This window comes from Drosophila ananassae, chromosome 2L (assembly GCF_017639315.1).
Source record: "Drosophila ananassae strain 14024-0371.13 chromosome 2L, ASM1763931v2, whole genome shotgun sequence".
NCBI lineage: Eukaryota > Metazoa > Arthropoda > Insecta > Diptera > Drosophilidae > Drosophila > Drosophila ananassae.
Window position 1 is genome coordinate 1,408,815 of NC_057927.1, and position 15,132 is coordinate 1,423,946.

The window sequence follows — 15,132 nt, forward strand, 5'->3', positions numbered from 1 at the left end:
ATTCGTTAGGCATTCAACGAAATTTCATCATAAACTATGCGCATAAGTTAAATTTAAAACCAAACAAAAGCTTGCTTTTGAAGCTACTGGTGATATCGCAAATTTTGGGAGACATCGCCAGTATGATACAGTATCACTAGGGGATATCCCTTAAATTGAATAAATCAATTGAAACATATGTGAGAACAAAGTCAAAAATTTATTGTAATATCAGTGAAAAAGTGGCAAATTTTCAACAAATCGCTCTTATGCATCATTGGCCAGCCAAATATCAGAGGTGCAGTCACCTCCAGGATAACGCATTTCGTGGGGCAGTCCAGGGCCATAGGGTTCATTGCCAAAGTCTACCAAGAAGTCCTCATTCAGGGCAAAGCCACCATTCACAGTATCCACATCGATCAAGATAATGTGACCGCCCTGAGACACCATTTTGGGATAAAACTGAAAAGAGTCGGGATTTATTTTCTGTTAAAATTTTCCTTTGAATAGTTTCTTTAAAAAACCAACCTGCTTATCCCAGGGGGAGTAGAGAGATGATGAAACATACAATCGTTTTCCGTCCAAGGAGAGCTGCATCATTTGTGGACCGCCCTCCAACCGGCGCCCCTTGACATAACGAGCCGGTGGCCTTTCCTAAAATAATATTTTATTAGAGTATTACTCCTAAATAAATTTTAGAAGACAAACCTTAAGTTCCTTGTCTTCTTTGACAATCACATTCGGCAAATCACTGGCTATGGCGCCGCCCAAAAACAACTGTCCTGTGAGTTTTGGATTCTCAGGATCGGTAATATCGTATTGCCGGACATCTCCATGTCGCCAGCAGTTGACATACAGGAATCTATCGTCCAGGGATATGATAATATCGGATATCATTCCTCCCATAGATTCAACCTCTCCACTGCCAGTGTCCACCAATTTCTCCGGAATGTCAATCACTTTCTTGGCCTCAAACTCATCGGAATTGTCCTTTTTCTTGAAATAAAACACTTTGGCATTCAATGCACAGCCAACAAATCCTTCAGCCCGTTTGGGATTGTGCAGAAAACGGATCTCCAAAGGAGTTATTCCGTCCGAACCCAGATCGATGGTCTGGTAAAGGGTCTGCGTGGACCACTTGTAGAAGTTAAGACGACAGCCGTACTGTGTCATGTCATCAAGGTCCTTCGTCTGCCATCCCCTGAAAAGATTACATATTTTAAAAATATTTTAAGATATATTATATTATTCTTACCGTCGCCATTTATTGGGAGCTCCCCACTCGGATGACACCATAACATCAAAATACGGCTGATACCAGAAGTCATAGCCGCACAAAGCCTTCTTGTCGCCCTTCGTCCAGGTGCCAATACAATTGAAGTCCGAGTCGAAAAGGATAAAGTCACCCTTGGCATATCCTTCGGCATCACCCATAACTGATATCATGATATTGCCATTGGCCAAACAGTGGGTGGTATGAGGACCCGTAACATTGTGGCTTTTCAGCACATCGCCGTCGATAACTTTAACGATTTCTGGCTTGCGAGGATCCTTTACGACATCAAGGATATAGATAAAGTCAGAGTTTAAGGAAGGCAGAATTAAACGGTTTCTTTTGGGAATTTTATCAGCTTTCTCATCGACGAAATAGCAACTGGAACAGGCGTTCCAACCAGAGTGATGCAGCTCATCACCCTTTTGATTCGTAAATGTGCGGTGAACCACCTAAAAAAATTAAAGTTAATTAAAAAATAAAACAAATTTAATCTTTTAATAAACTTAACTAAAATTACATTTAATCTAAGAGTTGATTTATTATGAAAAACATAAACAAGTTGATTGAGTTAGTTCATTAAGCAAAGTATAAGTCTATTTACCTGGCAGTAGGTGGGGCTCTCTGGATCCACATCGACTGTGGACAGATAGTCGCCGTGGGGCTCATCCAGATTGGGCTGAACGGTGACAGTGTAGAGGAGCTTCTCCCGGGGGCCACTCCTCATGGCATCCAGGGGGGTTGCGTAACCAGGTCCGCGGCAACAGGCTGGAGAAAAACACAAATAATTATCAAAATTGCTTGGGATTCAGATCCGGCAGGGAATGTGTTTGTATACTAGGCAAGTAGTTGCGTACTTTTTGTGGACATTGCTTGGCGAAGAATCGAAACCGAATGAGAATCGGATGATACGGAGCAAGACCTTTATACACAAGCTTATAAATGATTGTGTGCGCTCTCTCGAAAACAAACTACAGAAACCGGTCCGCCCAGCTTTCTTATCAAGAATACTGTTTTAGTTTTTATATGGAAAGAAGATAATTAAATATTTTCCACTTTTGTCTCTATTAAATTGCCTGTATACTATCTATAAAATTGGCAAGAAACCAAATTAGAACTTTTTAAAAACAAGTAAATTAATATATTGTATCATTCATTAAATAATTACTGATAAACTTTACTACATCATTTTTATATATAATTAATTCCAAAGGTGATAACCGTGGCAACAAAAAATTAAAAGTAATATTGTTAAAAGCTTTGTTAAACATTTGTTTAAAAATTAAGCGCTTTGTTATATTTCTTTTTAGTCAATTTATAAAAAAAAAAAATATTTTATGTAGAGATTTGTTATGGGCATCACTTTTTGTTTGAATTTACGCGCGCTTACCAAATTTTGGAAAACTGAAACATATGTTTTTGCTATGTTACTGATAGTATGACGCTGTTAAGCACCTGTTATCTAACATATTTTTTCAAGTTCCTTTAGGCGAGATTTTAACAAATAAACATGAGTTTTTTAAAGAATTTTAAGATTGTGACAGTAGCTCCACTGCGCTACTCTTCAACCTCAACACATTCCCACCGCCGACGGGTGGTGATCACCGGCAGTGGAGCTGTGACACCACTAGCCAACAATGCGGCGGACTCCTGGCGTCGCATCCTGGCCGGCGAATCAGCAATCTCCAAGCTAGGCCCAGAATTCAAAGGATTGCCCTGCCAAGTGGCTGCACAAATACCAAAGGACTCCCTTCAGCTGGATAAACACCTGAGCAAGTCGGACATTAAGCTGATGAGTCCAGCCACCCAATTGGCGGTTCTGGCGGCAGAGGAGGCCCTGACCACCGGACGCCTCAATCCCAAGGAGTTGAGCCAGGAGCAAAAGGAGCGCTTCGGCGTCTGTGTGGGCATGGGAATGTTCGATCTTGCCGAAGTCTATGGCACCTGGAACCAGCTGCAAAGAGGTTACAATAGAGTAAGCCCTTTTTTCGTGCCCCGACTCCTGCCCAGCATGGCGTGTGGCCACATCAGCATGCGACATGGTCTCCGAGGACCCAACCACTCAGTCTCCACGGCGTGTGCAACGGGTGCTCATGCCTTGGGCGACGCCATGAGATTCATCCGGAATGGAGATGCTGACGTGATGCTGGCGGGAAGCGGCGAAGCCTGCATAGACCCTCTATCCATCGCCGGGTTCTGCAGACTAAGAGCTCTGAGCACCGCCTTTAACGACAATCCCGGAGTAGCCTCCAGGCCCTTCGACAAGTCCCGAGATGGTTTTGTAATGGGTGAGGGAGCTGCAGTGCTGTTGCTGGAGGAACTGGAGCATGCCCGCGCTCGAGGGGCACCCATTTTAGCGGAACTCTTGGGCTACGGCTTGTCGGGCGATGCCTATCACATAACATCGCCCAGCGAAGATGGGACTGGAGCAACGCTGGCCATGAAGCGGGCCCTCCAAGATGCAGGAATCAAGGCCGAGGAAGTCACCTACGTGAATGCCCATGCCACCTCAACACCCACTGGCGATCGCATCGAATCCCATGCCATTTCCCGGGTTTTCGGTGATCATACTTCAAATGTAAGGGTTTCCTCGACGAAGGGAGCCCATGGCCATCTTCTGGGCTCCTCTGGGAATCTGGAGGCACTGTTTGTAGTCCATGCGTGTGCGGACAACCAGCTACCGCCCTCCATCAACATAGAGCAGCTGGATGTGGACGTCGATGTTGTAACCAAGTCCGTGGAGTGGTCTCAGAATCAGAGTCGTCGCATCGCCCTAAAGAACTCGTTTGGCTTTGGAGGCACTAATGCCTCCTTGTGCATTGCCAGCTATTCGGAATAGAAGGTCCTTCGAAATTTGTTAACTATTTTTACGTCAGCAAAACAAAAAAAAATTCACGTAAATAAAATCCTTAGATGTTGGCATATTTTTAGGAAAAATGTTTAGTTTTAAAACTTTATTTGGAAAACTTTTTTTCGGTTGCTCGGTCTCGCGTCTCGTTATCATCGTCGGTATCTGCTCTGTAAAAATGTTAATGCGTATTGCTATATTCCAATGCGCACTGTATGTACTGTTATATTGTATATCTGTATATAATATATATATATAGGTATATAATTATGTATATAGCTCTGTTTGATTTGCTTCTGTTGCTTGTCTCTCTGTTTTTTTATTTTTTGTTATTGCTGTTTTCGCTGCATGAAGTCGCAAGTACATAAAAAAAACAACTAATATTTTTATACCCTTGCAGAGGGTATTATAATTTTGGTCAAAAGTGTGGAACGCAGTGAAGGAGACATCTCCGACCCTATAAAGTATATATATTCTTGATCAGGATCACCTCCTGAGTTGATATGAGCATGTCCGTCTGTCCGTCTGTCTGTCTGTCGGTTTCTACGCAAACTAGTCTCTCAGTTTTGGAGCTATCGAGTTGAAACTTTGCACACACCCTTCTTTCCTTTGCAGGTAGTATATAAGTCGGAACGGCCGGGATCGGTCGACTATATCCTATAGCTGCCATATAACTGATTGATCGGAAATGCCATAACTTTGGTGTTTTTTAAGTTAGAGGGTTGGGACTTTCCACACATGTTGTATTTGACCAAAATATCTTGTGTACAAAATTTCATGAGGATCGGCCGACTATATCCTATAGCTGTCATAGAACGGTCGGAATTGGCATAACTTTGGTGTTTTTTAAGTTAGAAAGATGGGACTTGGTACAGATTACTCTTTGGGCAAAATAATTCAATATGCCAAATTTCATAAGGATCGGCCGACTATATACGATCTTCTATAAATGTAATAATATAAGATGCGTGGCGCCACCTAGCGGACTGCGACTGAACTGCAAGGGTATATCAACTTCGGCTCCGCCCGAAGTTAGCTTTCCTTTCTTGTTTAAATGTGAGTTAGTAAGTGTGTGGGAAATAAAAACAATTCAATTTTTTTTTTTTTTGAACAATCGCGCGGCTTTAGCAGGGGTCATGTTGATAATTTCGGGGACTGTATTTGACAAAGCCTCATTTTGGTATTAATCACAAAAAGGATGAATTTGTTAAAGAAATAAAATAAATCAAATGTATATATTGTCACATTAAACTAAATAAATCGTCAACAAACAAGTCGCTATGTTTAAATATGAATTCGTTAGGCATTCAACGAAATTTCATCATAAACTATGCGCATAAGTTAAATTTAAAACCAAACAAAAGCTTGCTTTTGAAGCTACTGGTGATATCGCAAATTTTGGGAGACATCGCCAGTATGATACAGTATCACTAGGGGATATCCCTTAAATTGAATAAATCAATTGAAACATATGTGAGAACAAAGTCAAAAATTTATTGTAATATCAGTGAAAAAGTGGCAAATTTTCAACAAATCGCTCTTATGCATCATTGGCCAGCCAAATATCAGAGGTGCAGTCACCTCCAGGATAACGCATTTCGTGGGGCAGTCCAGGGCCATAGGGTTCATTGCCAAAGTCTACCAAGAAGTCCTCATTCAGGGCAAAGCCACCATTCACAGTATCCACATCGATCAAGATAATGTGACCGCCCTGAGACACCATTTTGGGATAAAACTGAAAAGAGTCGGGATTTATTTTCTGTTAAAATTTTCCTTTGAATAGTTTCTTTAAAAAACCAACCTGCTTATCCCAGGGGGAGTAGAGAGATGATGAAACATACAATCGTTTTCCGTCCAAGGAGAGCTGCATCATTTGTGGACCGCCCTCCAACCGGCGCCCCTTGACATAACGAGCCGGTGGCCTTTCCTAAAATAATATTTTATTAGAGTATTACTCCTAAATAAATTTTAGAAGACAAACCTTAAGTTCCTTGTCTTCTTTGACAATCACATTCGGCAAATCACTGGCTATGGCGCCGCCCAAAAACAACTGTCCTGTGAGTTTTGGATTCTCAGGATCGGTAATATCGTATTGCCGGACATCTCCATGTCGCCAGCAGTTGACATACAGGAATCTATCGTCCAGGGATATGATAATATCGGATATCATTCCTCCCATAGATTCAACCTCTCCACTGCCAGTGTCCACCAATTTCTCCGGAATGTCAATCACTTTCTTGGCCTCAAACTCATCGGAATTGTCCTTTTTCTTGAAATAAAACACTTTGGCATTCAATGCACAGCCAACAAATCCTTCAGCCCGTTTGGGATTGTGCAGAAAACGGATCTCCAAAGGAGTTATTCCGTCCGAACCCAGATCGATGGTCTGGTAAAGGGTCTGCGTGGACCACTTGTAGAAGTTAAGACGACAGCCGTACTGTGTCATGTCATCAAGGTCCTTCGTCTGCCATCCCCTGAAAAGATTACATATTTTAAAAATATTTTAAGATATATTATATTATTCTTACCGTCGCCATTTATTGGGAGCTCCCCACTCGGATGACACCATAACATCAAAATACGGCTGATACCAGAAGTCATAGCCGCACAAAGCCTTCTTGTCGCCCTTCGTCCAGGTGCCAATACAATTGAAGTCCGAGTCGAAAAGGATAAAGTCACCCTTGGCATATCCTTCGGCATCACCCATAACTGATATCATGATATTGCCATTGGCCAAACAGTGGGTGGTATGAGGACCCGTAACATTGTGGCTTTTCAGCACATCGCCGTCGATAACTTTAACGATTTCTGGCTTGCGAGGATCCTTTACGACATCAAGGATATAGATAAAGTCAGAGTTTAAGGAAGGCAGAATTAAACGGTTTCTTTTGGGAATTTTATCAGCTTTCTCATCGACGAAATAGCAACTGGAACAGGCGTTCCAACCAGAGTGATGCAGCTCATCACCCTTTTGATTCGTAAATGTGCGGTGAACCACCTAAAAAAATTAAAGTTAATTAAAAAATAAAACAAATTTAATCTTTTAATAAACTTAACTAAAATTACATTTAATCTAAGAGTTGATTTATTATGAAAAACATAAACAAGTTGATTGAGTTAGTTCATTAAGCAAAGTATAAGTCTATTTACCTGGCAGTAGGTGGGGCTCTCTGGATCCACATCGACTGTGGACAGATAGTCGCCGTGGGGCTCATCCAGATTGGGCTGAACGGTGACAGTGTAGAGGAGCTTCTCCCGGGGGCCACTCCTCATGGCATCCAGGGGGGTTGCGTAACCAGGTCCGCGGCAACAGGCTGGAGAAAAACACAAATAATTATCAAAATTGCTTGGGATTCAGATCCGGCAGGGAATGTGTTTGTATACTAGGCAAGTAGTTGCGTACTTTTTGTGGACATTGCTTGGCGAAGAATCGAAACCGAATGAGAATCGGATGATACGGAGCAAGACCTTTATACACAAGCTTATAAATGATTGTGTGCGCTCTCTCGAAAACAAACTACAGAAACCGGTCCGCCCAGCTTTCTTATCAAGAATACTGTTTTAGTTTTTATATGGAAAGAAGATAATTAAATATTTTCCACTTTTGTCTCTATTAAATTGCCTGTATACTATCTATAAAATTGGCAAGAAACCAAATTAGAACTTTTTAAAAACAAGTAAATTAATATATTGTATCATTCATTAAATAATTACTGATAAACTTTACTACATCATTTTTATATATAATTAATTCCAAAGGTGATAACCGTGGCAACAAAAAATTAAAAGTAATATTGTTAAAAGCTTTGTTAAACATTTGTTTAAAAATTAAGCGCTTTGTTATATTTCTTTTTAGTCAATTTATAAAAAAAAAAAATATTTTATGTAGAGATTTGTTATGGGCATCACTTTTTGTTTGAATTTACGCGCGCTTACCAAATTTTGGAAAACTGAAACATATGTTTTTGCTATGTTACTGATAGTATGACGCTGTTAAGCACCTGTTATCTAACATATTTTTTCAAGTTCCTTTAGGCGAGATTTTAACAAATAAACATGAGTTTTTTAAAGAATTTTAAGATTGTGACAGTAGCTCCACTGCGCTACTCTTCAACCTCAACACATTCCCACCGCCGACGGGTGGTGATCACCGGCAGTGGAGCTGTGACACCACTAGCCAACAATGCGGCGGACTCCTGGCGTCGCATCCTGGCCGGCGAATCAGCAATCTCCAAGCTAGGCCCAGAATTCAAAGGATTGCCCTGCCAAGTGGCTGCACAAATACCAAAGGACTCCCTTCAGCTGGATAAACACCTGAGCAAGTCGGACATTAAGCTGATGAGTCCAGCCACCCAATTGGCGGTTCTGGCGGCAGAGGAGGCCCTGACCACCGGACGCCTCAATCCCAAGGAGTTGAGCCAGGAGCAAAAGGAGCGCTTCGGCGTCTGTGTGGGCATGGGAATGTTCGATCTTGCCGAAGTCTATGGCACCTGGAACCAGCTGCAAAGAGGTTACAATAGAGTAAGCCCTTTTTTCGTGCCCCGACTCCTGCCCAGCATGGCGTGTGGCCACATCAGCATGCGACATGGTCTCCGAGGACCCAACCACTCAGTCTCCACGGCGTGTGCAACGGGTGCTCATGCCTTGGGCGACGCCATGAGATTCATCCGGAATGGAGATGCTGACGTGATGCTGGCGGGAAGCGGCGAAGCCTGCATAGACCCTCTATCCATCGCCGGGTTCTGCAGACTAAGAGCTCTGAGCACCGCCTTTAACGACAATCCCGGAGTAGCCTCCAGGCCCTTCGACAAGTCCCGAGATGGTTTTGTAATGGGTGAGGGAGCTGCAGTGCTGTTGCTGGAGGAACTGGAGCATGCCCGCGCTCGAGGGGCACCCATTTTAGCGGAACTCTTGGGCTACGGCTTGTCGGGCGATGCCTATCACATAACATCGCCCAGCGAAGATGGGACTGGAGCAACGCTGGCCATGAAGCGGGCCCTCCAAGATGCAGGAATCAAGGCCGAGGAAGTCACCTACGTGAATGCCCATGCCACCTCAACACCCACTGGCGATCGCATCGAATCCCATGCCATTTCCCGGGTTTTCGGTGATCATACTTCAAATGTAAGGGTTTCCTCGACGAAGGGAGCCCATGGCCATCTTCTGGGCTCCTCTGGGAATCTGGAGGCACTGTTTGTAGTCCATGCGTGTGCGGACAACCAGCTACCGCCCTCCATCAACATAGAGCAGCTGGATGTGGACGTCGATGTTGTAACCAAGTCCGTGGAGTGGTCTCAGAATCAGAGTCGTCGCATCGCCCTAAAGAACTCGTTTGGCTTTGGAGGCACTAATGCCTCCTTGTGCATTGCCAGCTATTCGGAATAGAAGGTCCTTCGAAATTTGTTAACTATTTTTACGTCAGCAAAACAAAAAAAAATTCACGTAAATAAAATCCTTAGATGTTGGCATATTTTTAGGAAAAATGTTTAGTTTTAAAACTTTATTTGGAAAACTTTTTTTCGGTTGCTCGGTCTCGCGTCTCGTTATCATCGTCGGTATCTGCTCTGTAAAAATGTTAATGCGTATTGCTATTATCCAATGCGCACTGTATGTACTGTTATATTGTATATCTGTATATAATATATATATATAGGTATATAATTATGTATATAGCTCTGTTTGATTTGCTTCTGTTGCTTGTCTCTCTGTTTTTTTATTTTTTGTTATTGCTGTTTTCGCTGCATGAAGTCGCAAGTACATAAAAAAAACAACTAATATTTTTATACCCTTGCAGAGGGTATTATAATTTTGGTCAAAAGTGTGCAACGCAGTGAAGGAGACATCTCCGACCCTATAAAGTATATATATTCTTGATCAGGATCACCTCCTGAGTTGATATGAGCATGTCCGTCTGTCCGTCTGTCTGTCTGTCGGTTTCTACGCAAACTAGTCTCTCAGTTTTGGAGCTATCGAGTTGAAACTTTGCACACACCCTTCTTTCCTTTGCAGGTAGTATATAAGTCGGAACGGCCGGGATCGGTCGACTATATCCTATAGCTGCCATATAACTGATTGATCGGAAATGCCATAACTTTGGTGTTTTTTAAGTTAGAGGGTTGGGACTTTCCACACATGTTGTATTTGACCAAAATATCTTGTGTACAAAATTTCATGAGGATCGGCCGACTATATCCTATAGCTGTCATAGAACGGTCGGAATTGGCATAACTTTGGTGTTTTTTAAGTTAGAAAGATGGGACTTGGTACAGATTACTCTTTGGGCAAAATAATTCAATATGCCAAATTTCATAAGGATCGGCCGACTATATACGATCTTCTATAAATGTAATAATATAAGATGCGTGGCGCCACCTAGCGGACTGCGACTGAACTGCAAGGGTATATCAACTTCGGCTCCGCCCGAAGTTAGCTTTCCTTTCTTGTTTAAATGTGAGTTAGTAAGTGTGTGGGAAATAAAAACAATTCAATTTTTTTTTTTTTTGAACAATCGCGCGGCTTTAGCAGGGGTCATGTTGATAATTTCGGGGACTGTATTTGACAAAGCCTCATTTTGGTATTAATCACAAAAAGGATGAATTTGTTAAAGAAATAAAATAAATCAAATGTATATATTGTCACATTAAACTAAATAAATCGTCAACAAACAAGTCGCTATGTTTAAATATGAATTCGTTAGGCATTCAACGAAATTTCATCATAAACTATGCGCATAAGTTAAATTTAAAACCAAACAAAAGCTTGCTTTTGAAGCTACTGGTGATATCGCAAATTTTGGGAGACATCGCCAGTATGATACAGTATCACTAGGGGATATCCCTTAAATTGAATAAATCAATTGAAACATATGTGAGAACAAAGTCAAAAATTTATTGTAATATCAGTGAAAAAGTGGCAAATTTTCAACAAATCGCTCTTATGCATCATTGGCCAGCCAAATATCAGAGGTGCAGTCACCTCCAGGATAACGCATTTCGTGGGGCAGTCCAGGGCCATAGGGTTCATTGCCAAAGTCTACCAAGAAGTCCTCATTCAGGGCAAAGCCACCATTCACAGTATCCACATCGATCAAGATAATGTGACCGCCCTGAGACACCATTTTGGGATAAAACTGAAAAGAGTCGGGATTTATTTTCTGTTAAAATTTTCCTTTGAATAGTTTCTTTAAAAAACCAACCTGCTTATCCCAGGGGGAGTAGAGAGATGATGAAACATACAATCGTTTTCCGTCCAAGGAGAGCTGCATCATTTGTGGACCGCCCTCCAACCGGCGCCCCTTGACATAACGAGCCGGTGGCCTTTCCTAAAATAATATTTTATTAGAGTATTACTCCTAAATAAATTTTAGAAGACAAACCTTAAGTTCCTTGTCTTCTTTGACAATCACATTCGGCAAATCACTGGCTATGGCGCCGCCCAAAAACAACTGTCCTGTGAGTTTTGGATTCTCAGGATCGGTAATATCGTATTGCCGGACATCTCCATGTCGCCAGCAGTTGACATACAGGAATCTATCGTCCAGGGATATGATAATATCGGATATCATTCCTCCCATAGATTCAACCTCTCCACTGCCAGTGTCCACCAATTTCTCCGGAATGTCAATCACTTTCTTGGCCTCAAACTCATCGGAATTGTCCTTTTTCTTGAAATAAAACACTTTGGCATTCAATGCACAGCCAACAAATCCTTCAGCCCGTTTGGGATTGTGCAGAAAACGGATCTCCAAAGGAGTTATTCCGTCCGAACCCAGATCGATGGTCTGGTAAAGGGTCTGCGTGGACCACTTGTAGAAGTTAAGACGACAGCCGTACTGTGTCATGTCATCAAGGTCCTTCGTCTGCCATCCCCTGAAAAGATTACATATTTTAAAAATATTTTAAGATATATTATATTATTCTTACCGTCGCCATTTATTGGGAGCTCCCCACTCGGATGACACCATAACATCAAAATACGGCTGATACCAGAAGTCATAGCCGCACAAAGCCTTCTTGTCGCCCTTCGTCCAGGTGCCAATACAATTGAAGTCCGAGTCGAAAAGGATAAAGTCACCCTTGGCATATCCTTCGGCATCACCCATAACTGATATCATGATATTGCCATTGGCCAAACAGTGGGTGGTATGAGGACCCGTAACATTGTGGCTTTTCAGCACATCGCCGTCGATAACTTTAACGATTTCTGGCTTGCGAGGATCCTTTACGACATCAAGGATATAGATAAAGTCAGAGTTTAAGGAAGGCAGAATTAAACGGTTTCTTTTGGGAATTTTATCAGCTTTCTCATCGACGAAATAGCAACTGGAACAGGCGTTCCAACCAGAGTGATGCAGCTCATCACCCTTTTGATTCGTAAATGTGCGGTGAACCACCTAAAAAAATTAAAGTTAATTAAAAAATAAAACAAATTTAATCTTTTAATAAACTTAACTAAAATTACATTTAATCTAAGAGTTGATTTATTATGAAAAACATAAACAAGTTGATTGAGTTAGTTCATTAAGCAAAGTATAAGTCTATTTACCTGGCAGTAGGTGGGGCTCTCTGGATCCACATCGACTGTGGACAGATAGTCGCCGTGGGGCTCATCCAGATTGGGCTGAACGGTGACAGTGTAGAGGAGCTTCTCCCGGGGGCCACTCCTCATGGCATCCAGGGGGGTTGCGTAACCAGGTCCGCGGCAACAGGCTGGAGAAAAACACAAATAATTATCAAAATTGCTTGGGATTCAGATCCGGCAGGGAATGTGTTTGTATACTAGGCAAGTAGTTGCGTACTTTTTGTGGACATTGCTTGGCGAAGAATCGAAACCGAATGAGAATCGGATGATACGGAGCAAGACCTTTATACACAAGCTTATAAATGATTGTGTGCGCTCTCTCGAAAACAAACTACAGAAACCGGTCCGCCCAGCTTTCTTATCAAGAATACTGTTTTAGTTTTTATATGGAAAGAAGATAATTAAATATTTTCCACTTTTGTCTCTATTAAATTGCCTGTATACTATCTATAAAATTGGCAAGAAACCAAATTAGAACTTTTTAAAAACAAGTAAATTAATATATTGTATCATTCATTAAATAATTACTGATAAACTTTACTACATCATTTTTATATATAATTAATTCCAAAGGTGATAACCGTGGCAACAAAAAATTAAAAGTAATATTGTTAAAAGCTTTGTTAAACATTTGTTTAAAAATTAAGCGCTTTGTTATATTTCTTTTTAGTCAATTTATAAAAAAAAAAAATATTTTATGTAGAGATTTGTTATGGGCATCACTTTTTGTTTGAATTTACGCGCGCTTACCAAATTTTGGAAAACTGAAACATATGTTTTTGCTATGTTACTGATAGTATGACGCTGTTAAGCACCTGTTATCTAACATATTTTTTCAAGTTCCTTTAGGCGAGATTTTAACAAATAAACATGAGTTTTTTAAAGAATTTTAAGATTGTGACAGTAGCTCCACTGCGCTACTCTTCAACCTCAACACATTCCCACCGCCGACGGGTGGTGATCACCGGCAGTGGAGCTGTGACACCACTAGCCAACAATGCGGCGGACTCCTGGCGTCGCATCCTGGCCGGCGAATCAGCAATCTCCAAGCTAGGCCCAGAATTCAAAGGATTGCCCTGCCAAGTGGCTGCACAAATACCAAAGGACTCCCTTCAGCTGGATAAACACCTGAGCAAGTCGGACATTAAGCTGATGAGTCCAGCCACCCAATTGGCGGTTCTGGCGGCAGAGGAGGCCCTGACCACCGGACGCCTCAATCCCAAGGAGTTGAGCCAGGAGCAAAAGGAGCGCTTCGGCGTCTGTGTGGGCATGGGAATGTTCGATCTTGCCGAAGTCTATGGCACCTGGAACCAGCTGCAAAGAGGTTACAATAGAGTAAGCCCTTTTTTCGTGCCCCGACTCCTGCCCAGCATGGCGTGTGGCCACATCAGCATGCGACATGGTCTCCGAGGACCCAACCACTCAGTCTCCACGGCGTGTGCAACGGGTGCTCATGCCTTGGGCGACGCCATGAGATTCATCCGGAATGGAGATGCTGACGTGATGCTGGCGGGAAGCGGCGAAGCCTGCATAGACCCTCTATCCATCGCCGGGTTCTGCAGACTAAGAGCTCTGAGCACCGCCTTTAACGACAATCCCGGAGTAGCCTCCAGGCCCTTCGACAAGTCCCGAGATGGTTTTGTAATGGGTGAGGGAGCTGCAGTGCTGTTGCTGGAGGAACTGGAGCATGCCCGCGCTCGAGGGGCACCCATTTTAGCGGAACTCTTGGGCTACGGCTTGTCGGGCGATGCCTATCACATAACATCGCCCAGCGAAGATGGGACTGGAGCAACGCTGGCCATGAAGCGGGCCCTCCAAGATGCAGGAATCAAGGCCGAGGAAGTCACCTACGTGAATGCCCATGCCACCTCAACACCCACTGGCGATCGCATCGAATCCCATGCCATTTCCCGGGTTTTCGGTGATCATACTTCAAATGTAAGGGTTTCCTCGACGAAGGGAGCCCATGGCCATCTTCTGGGCTCCTCTGGGAATCTGGAGGCACTGTTTGTAGTCCATGCGTGTGCGGACAACCAGCTACCGCCCTCCATCAACATAGAGCAGCTGGATGTGGACGTCGATGTTGTAACCAAGTCCGTGGAGTGGTCTCAGAATCAGAGTCGTCGCATCGCCCTAAAGAACTCGTTTGGCTTTGGAGGCACTAATGCCTCCTTGTGCATTGCCAGCTATTCGGAATAGAAGGTCCTTCGAAATTTGTTAACTATTTTTACGTCAGCAAAACAAAAAAAAATTCACGTAAATAAAATCCTTAGATGTTGGCATATTTTTAGGAAAAATGTTTAGTTTTAAAACTTTATTTGGAAAACTTTTTTTCGGTTGCTCGGTCTCGCGTCTCGTTATCATCGTCGGTATCTGCTCTGTAAAAATGTTAATGCGTATTGCTATTATCCAATGCGCACTGTATGTACTGTTATATTGTATATCTGTATAT

The 15,132-nt window shown here is 42.6% G+C and overlaps 6 protein-coding genes across 6 annotated transcripts; 3 read left to right on the top strand and 3 right to left on the bottom strand.

Moving 5' to 3' along the window:
* Nucleotides 1-178: 178 nt before the first annotated feature.
* LOC116655264 (methanethiol oxidase-like) lies at nt 179-2,249 on the bottom strand. The gene is made up of 6 exons (XM_032452833.2): nt 2,110-2,249; nt 1,857-2,020; nt 1,235-1,704; nt 688-1,180; nt 508-633; nt 179-441 (listed from the first exon to the last, which is right to left on the bottom strand). Exons 1-6 carry the CDS (start codon nt 2,120-2,122, stop codon nt 247-249), a joined length of 1,461 nt encoding a protein of 486 aa, XP_032308724.1. The 5' UTR covers nt 2,123-2,249; the 3' UTR covers nt 179-246.
* Nucleotides 2,250-2,686: 437 nt separating this feature from the next.
* On the top strand, nt 2,687-4,189 carry LOC116655265 (3-oxoacyl-[acyl-carrier-protein] synthase, mitochondrial). The gene has a single exon (XM_032452837.2). The coding sequence runs from the start codon at nt 2,763-2,765 to the stop codon at nt 4,089-4,091; it is 1,329 nt and encodes a 442-aa protein (XP_032308728.1). The 5' UTR covers nt 2,687-2,762; the 3' UTR covers nt 4,092-4,189.
* A 1,383-nt stretch (nt 4,190-5,572) lies between these two features.
* On the bottom strand, nt 5,573-7,643 carry LOC116655263 (methanethiol oxidase). Its single transcript, XM_032452826.2, has 6 exons — nt 7,504-7,643; nt 7,251-7,414; nt 6,629-7,098; nt 6,082-6,574; nt 5,902-6,027; nt 5,573-5,835 (listed from the first exon to the last, which is right to left on the bottom strand). Exons 1-6 carry the CDS (start codon nt 7,514-7,516, stop codon nt 5,641-5,643), a joined length of 1,461 nt encoding a protein of 486 aa, XP_032308717.1. The 5' UTR covers nt 7,517-7,643; the 3' UTR covers nt 5,573-5,640.
* Nucleotides 7,644-8,080: 437 nt separating this feature from the next.
* On the top strand, nt 8,081-9,583 carry LOC6500359 (3-oxoacyl-[acyl-carrier-protein] synthase, mitochondrial-like). Its single transcript, XM_001953013.4, has one exon. It carries the CDS (start codon nt 8,157-8,159, stop codon nt 9,483-9,485), a length of 1,329 nt encoding a protein of 442 aa, XP_001953048.1. The 5' UTR covers nt 8,081-8,156; the 3' UTR covers nt 9,486-9,583.
* A 1,383-nt stretch (nt 9,584-10,966) lies between these two features.
* Nucleotides 10,967-13,037, bottom strand: LOC116654516 (methanethiol oxidase). The gene is made up of 6 exons (XM_032449666.2): nt 12,898-13,037; nt 12,645-12,808; nt 12,023-12,492; nt 11,476-11,968; nt 11,296-11,421; nt 10,967-11,229 (listed from the first exon to the last, which is right to left on the bottom strand). The coding sequence occupies exons 1-6, from the start codon at nt 12,908-12,910 to the stop codon at nt 11,035-11,037; spliced, it is 1,461 nt and encodes a 486-aa protein (XP_032305557.1). The 5' UTR covers nt 12,911-13,037; the 3' UTR covers nt 10,967-11,034.
* A 437-nt stretch (nt 13,038-13,474) lies between these two features.
* Nucleotides 13,475-14,977, top strand: LOC6500360 (3-oxoacyl-[acyl-carrier-protein] synthase, mitochondrial). The gene has a single exon (XM_001953015.4). The coding sequence runs from the start codon at nt 13,551-13,553 to the stop codon at nt 14,877-14,879; it is 1,329 nt and encodes a 442-aa protein (XP_001953050.1). The 5' UTR covers nt 13,475-13,550; the 3' UTR covers nt 14,880-14,977.
* The last annotated feature ends 155 nt before the right edge of the window (nt 14,978-15,132 follow it).

Coding starts and splice junctions, on each gene's coding strand:
- LOC6500359 (XM_001953013.4), top strand. CDS start 8,157: ATGAGTTTTTTAAAGAATTTTAAGATTGTGACAGTAGCTCCACTGCGC.
- LOC116655265 (XM_032452837.2), top strand. CDS start 2,763: ATGAGTTTTTTAAAGAATTTTAAGATTGTGACAGTAGCTCCACTGCGC.
- LOC116655264 (XM_032452833.2), bottom strand. Junction 1,181..1,234: donor GCTCCCAATAAATGGCGACG/GTAAGAATAATA, acceptor TAATCTTTTCAG/GGGATGGCAGACGAAGGACC. Junction 634..687: donor AAGAAGACAAGGAACTTAAG/GTTTGTCTTCTA, acceptor ATATTATTTTAG/GAAAGGCCACCGGCTCGTTA.
- LOC6500360 (XM_001953015.4), top strand. CDS start 13,551: ATGAGTTTTTTAAAGAATTTTAAGATTGTGACAGTAGCTCCACTGCGC.
- LOC116655263 (XM_032452826.2), bottom strand. Junction 6,575..6,628: donor GCTCCCAATAAATGGCGACG/GTAAGAATAATA, acceptor TAATCTTTTCAG/GGGATGGCAGACGAAGGACC. Junction 5,836..5,901: donor ACTCCCCCTGGGATAAGCAG/GTTGGTTTTTTA, acceptor GACTCTTTTCAG/TTTTATCCCAAAATGGTGTC.
- LOC116654516 (XM_032449666.2), bottom strand. Junction 12,493..12,644: donor AGAGCCCCACCTACTGCCAG/GTAAATAGACTT, acceptor TAATTTTTTTAG/GTGGTTCACCGCACATTTAC. Junction 11,969..12,022: donor GCTCCCAATAAATGGCGACG/GTAAGAATAATA, acceptor TAATCTTTTCAG/GGGATGGCAGACGAAGGACC.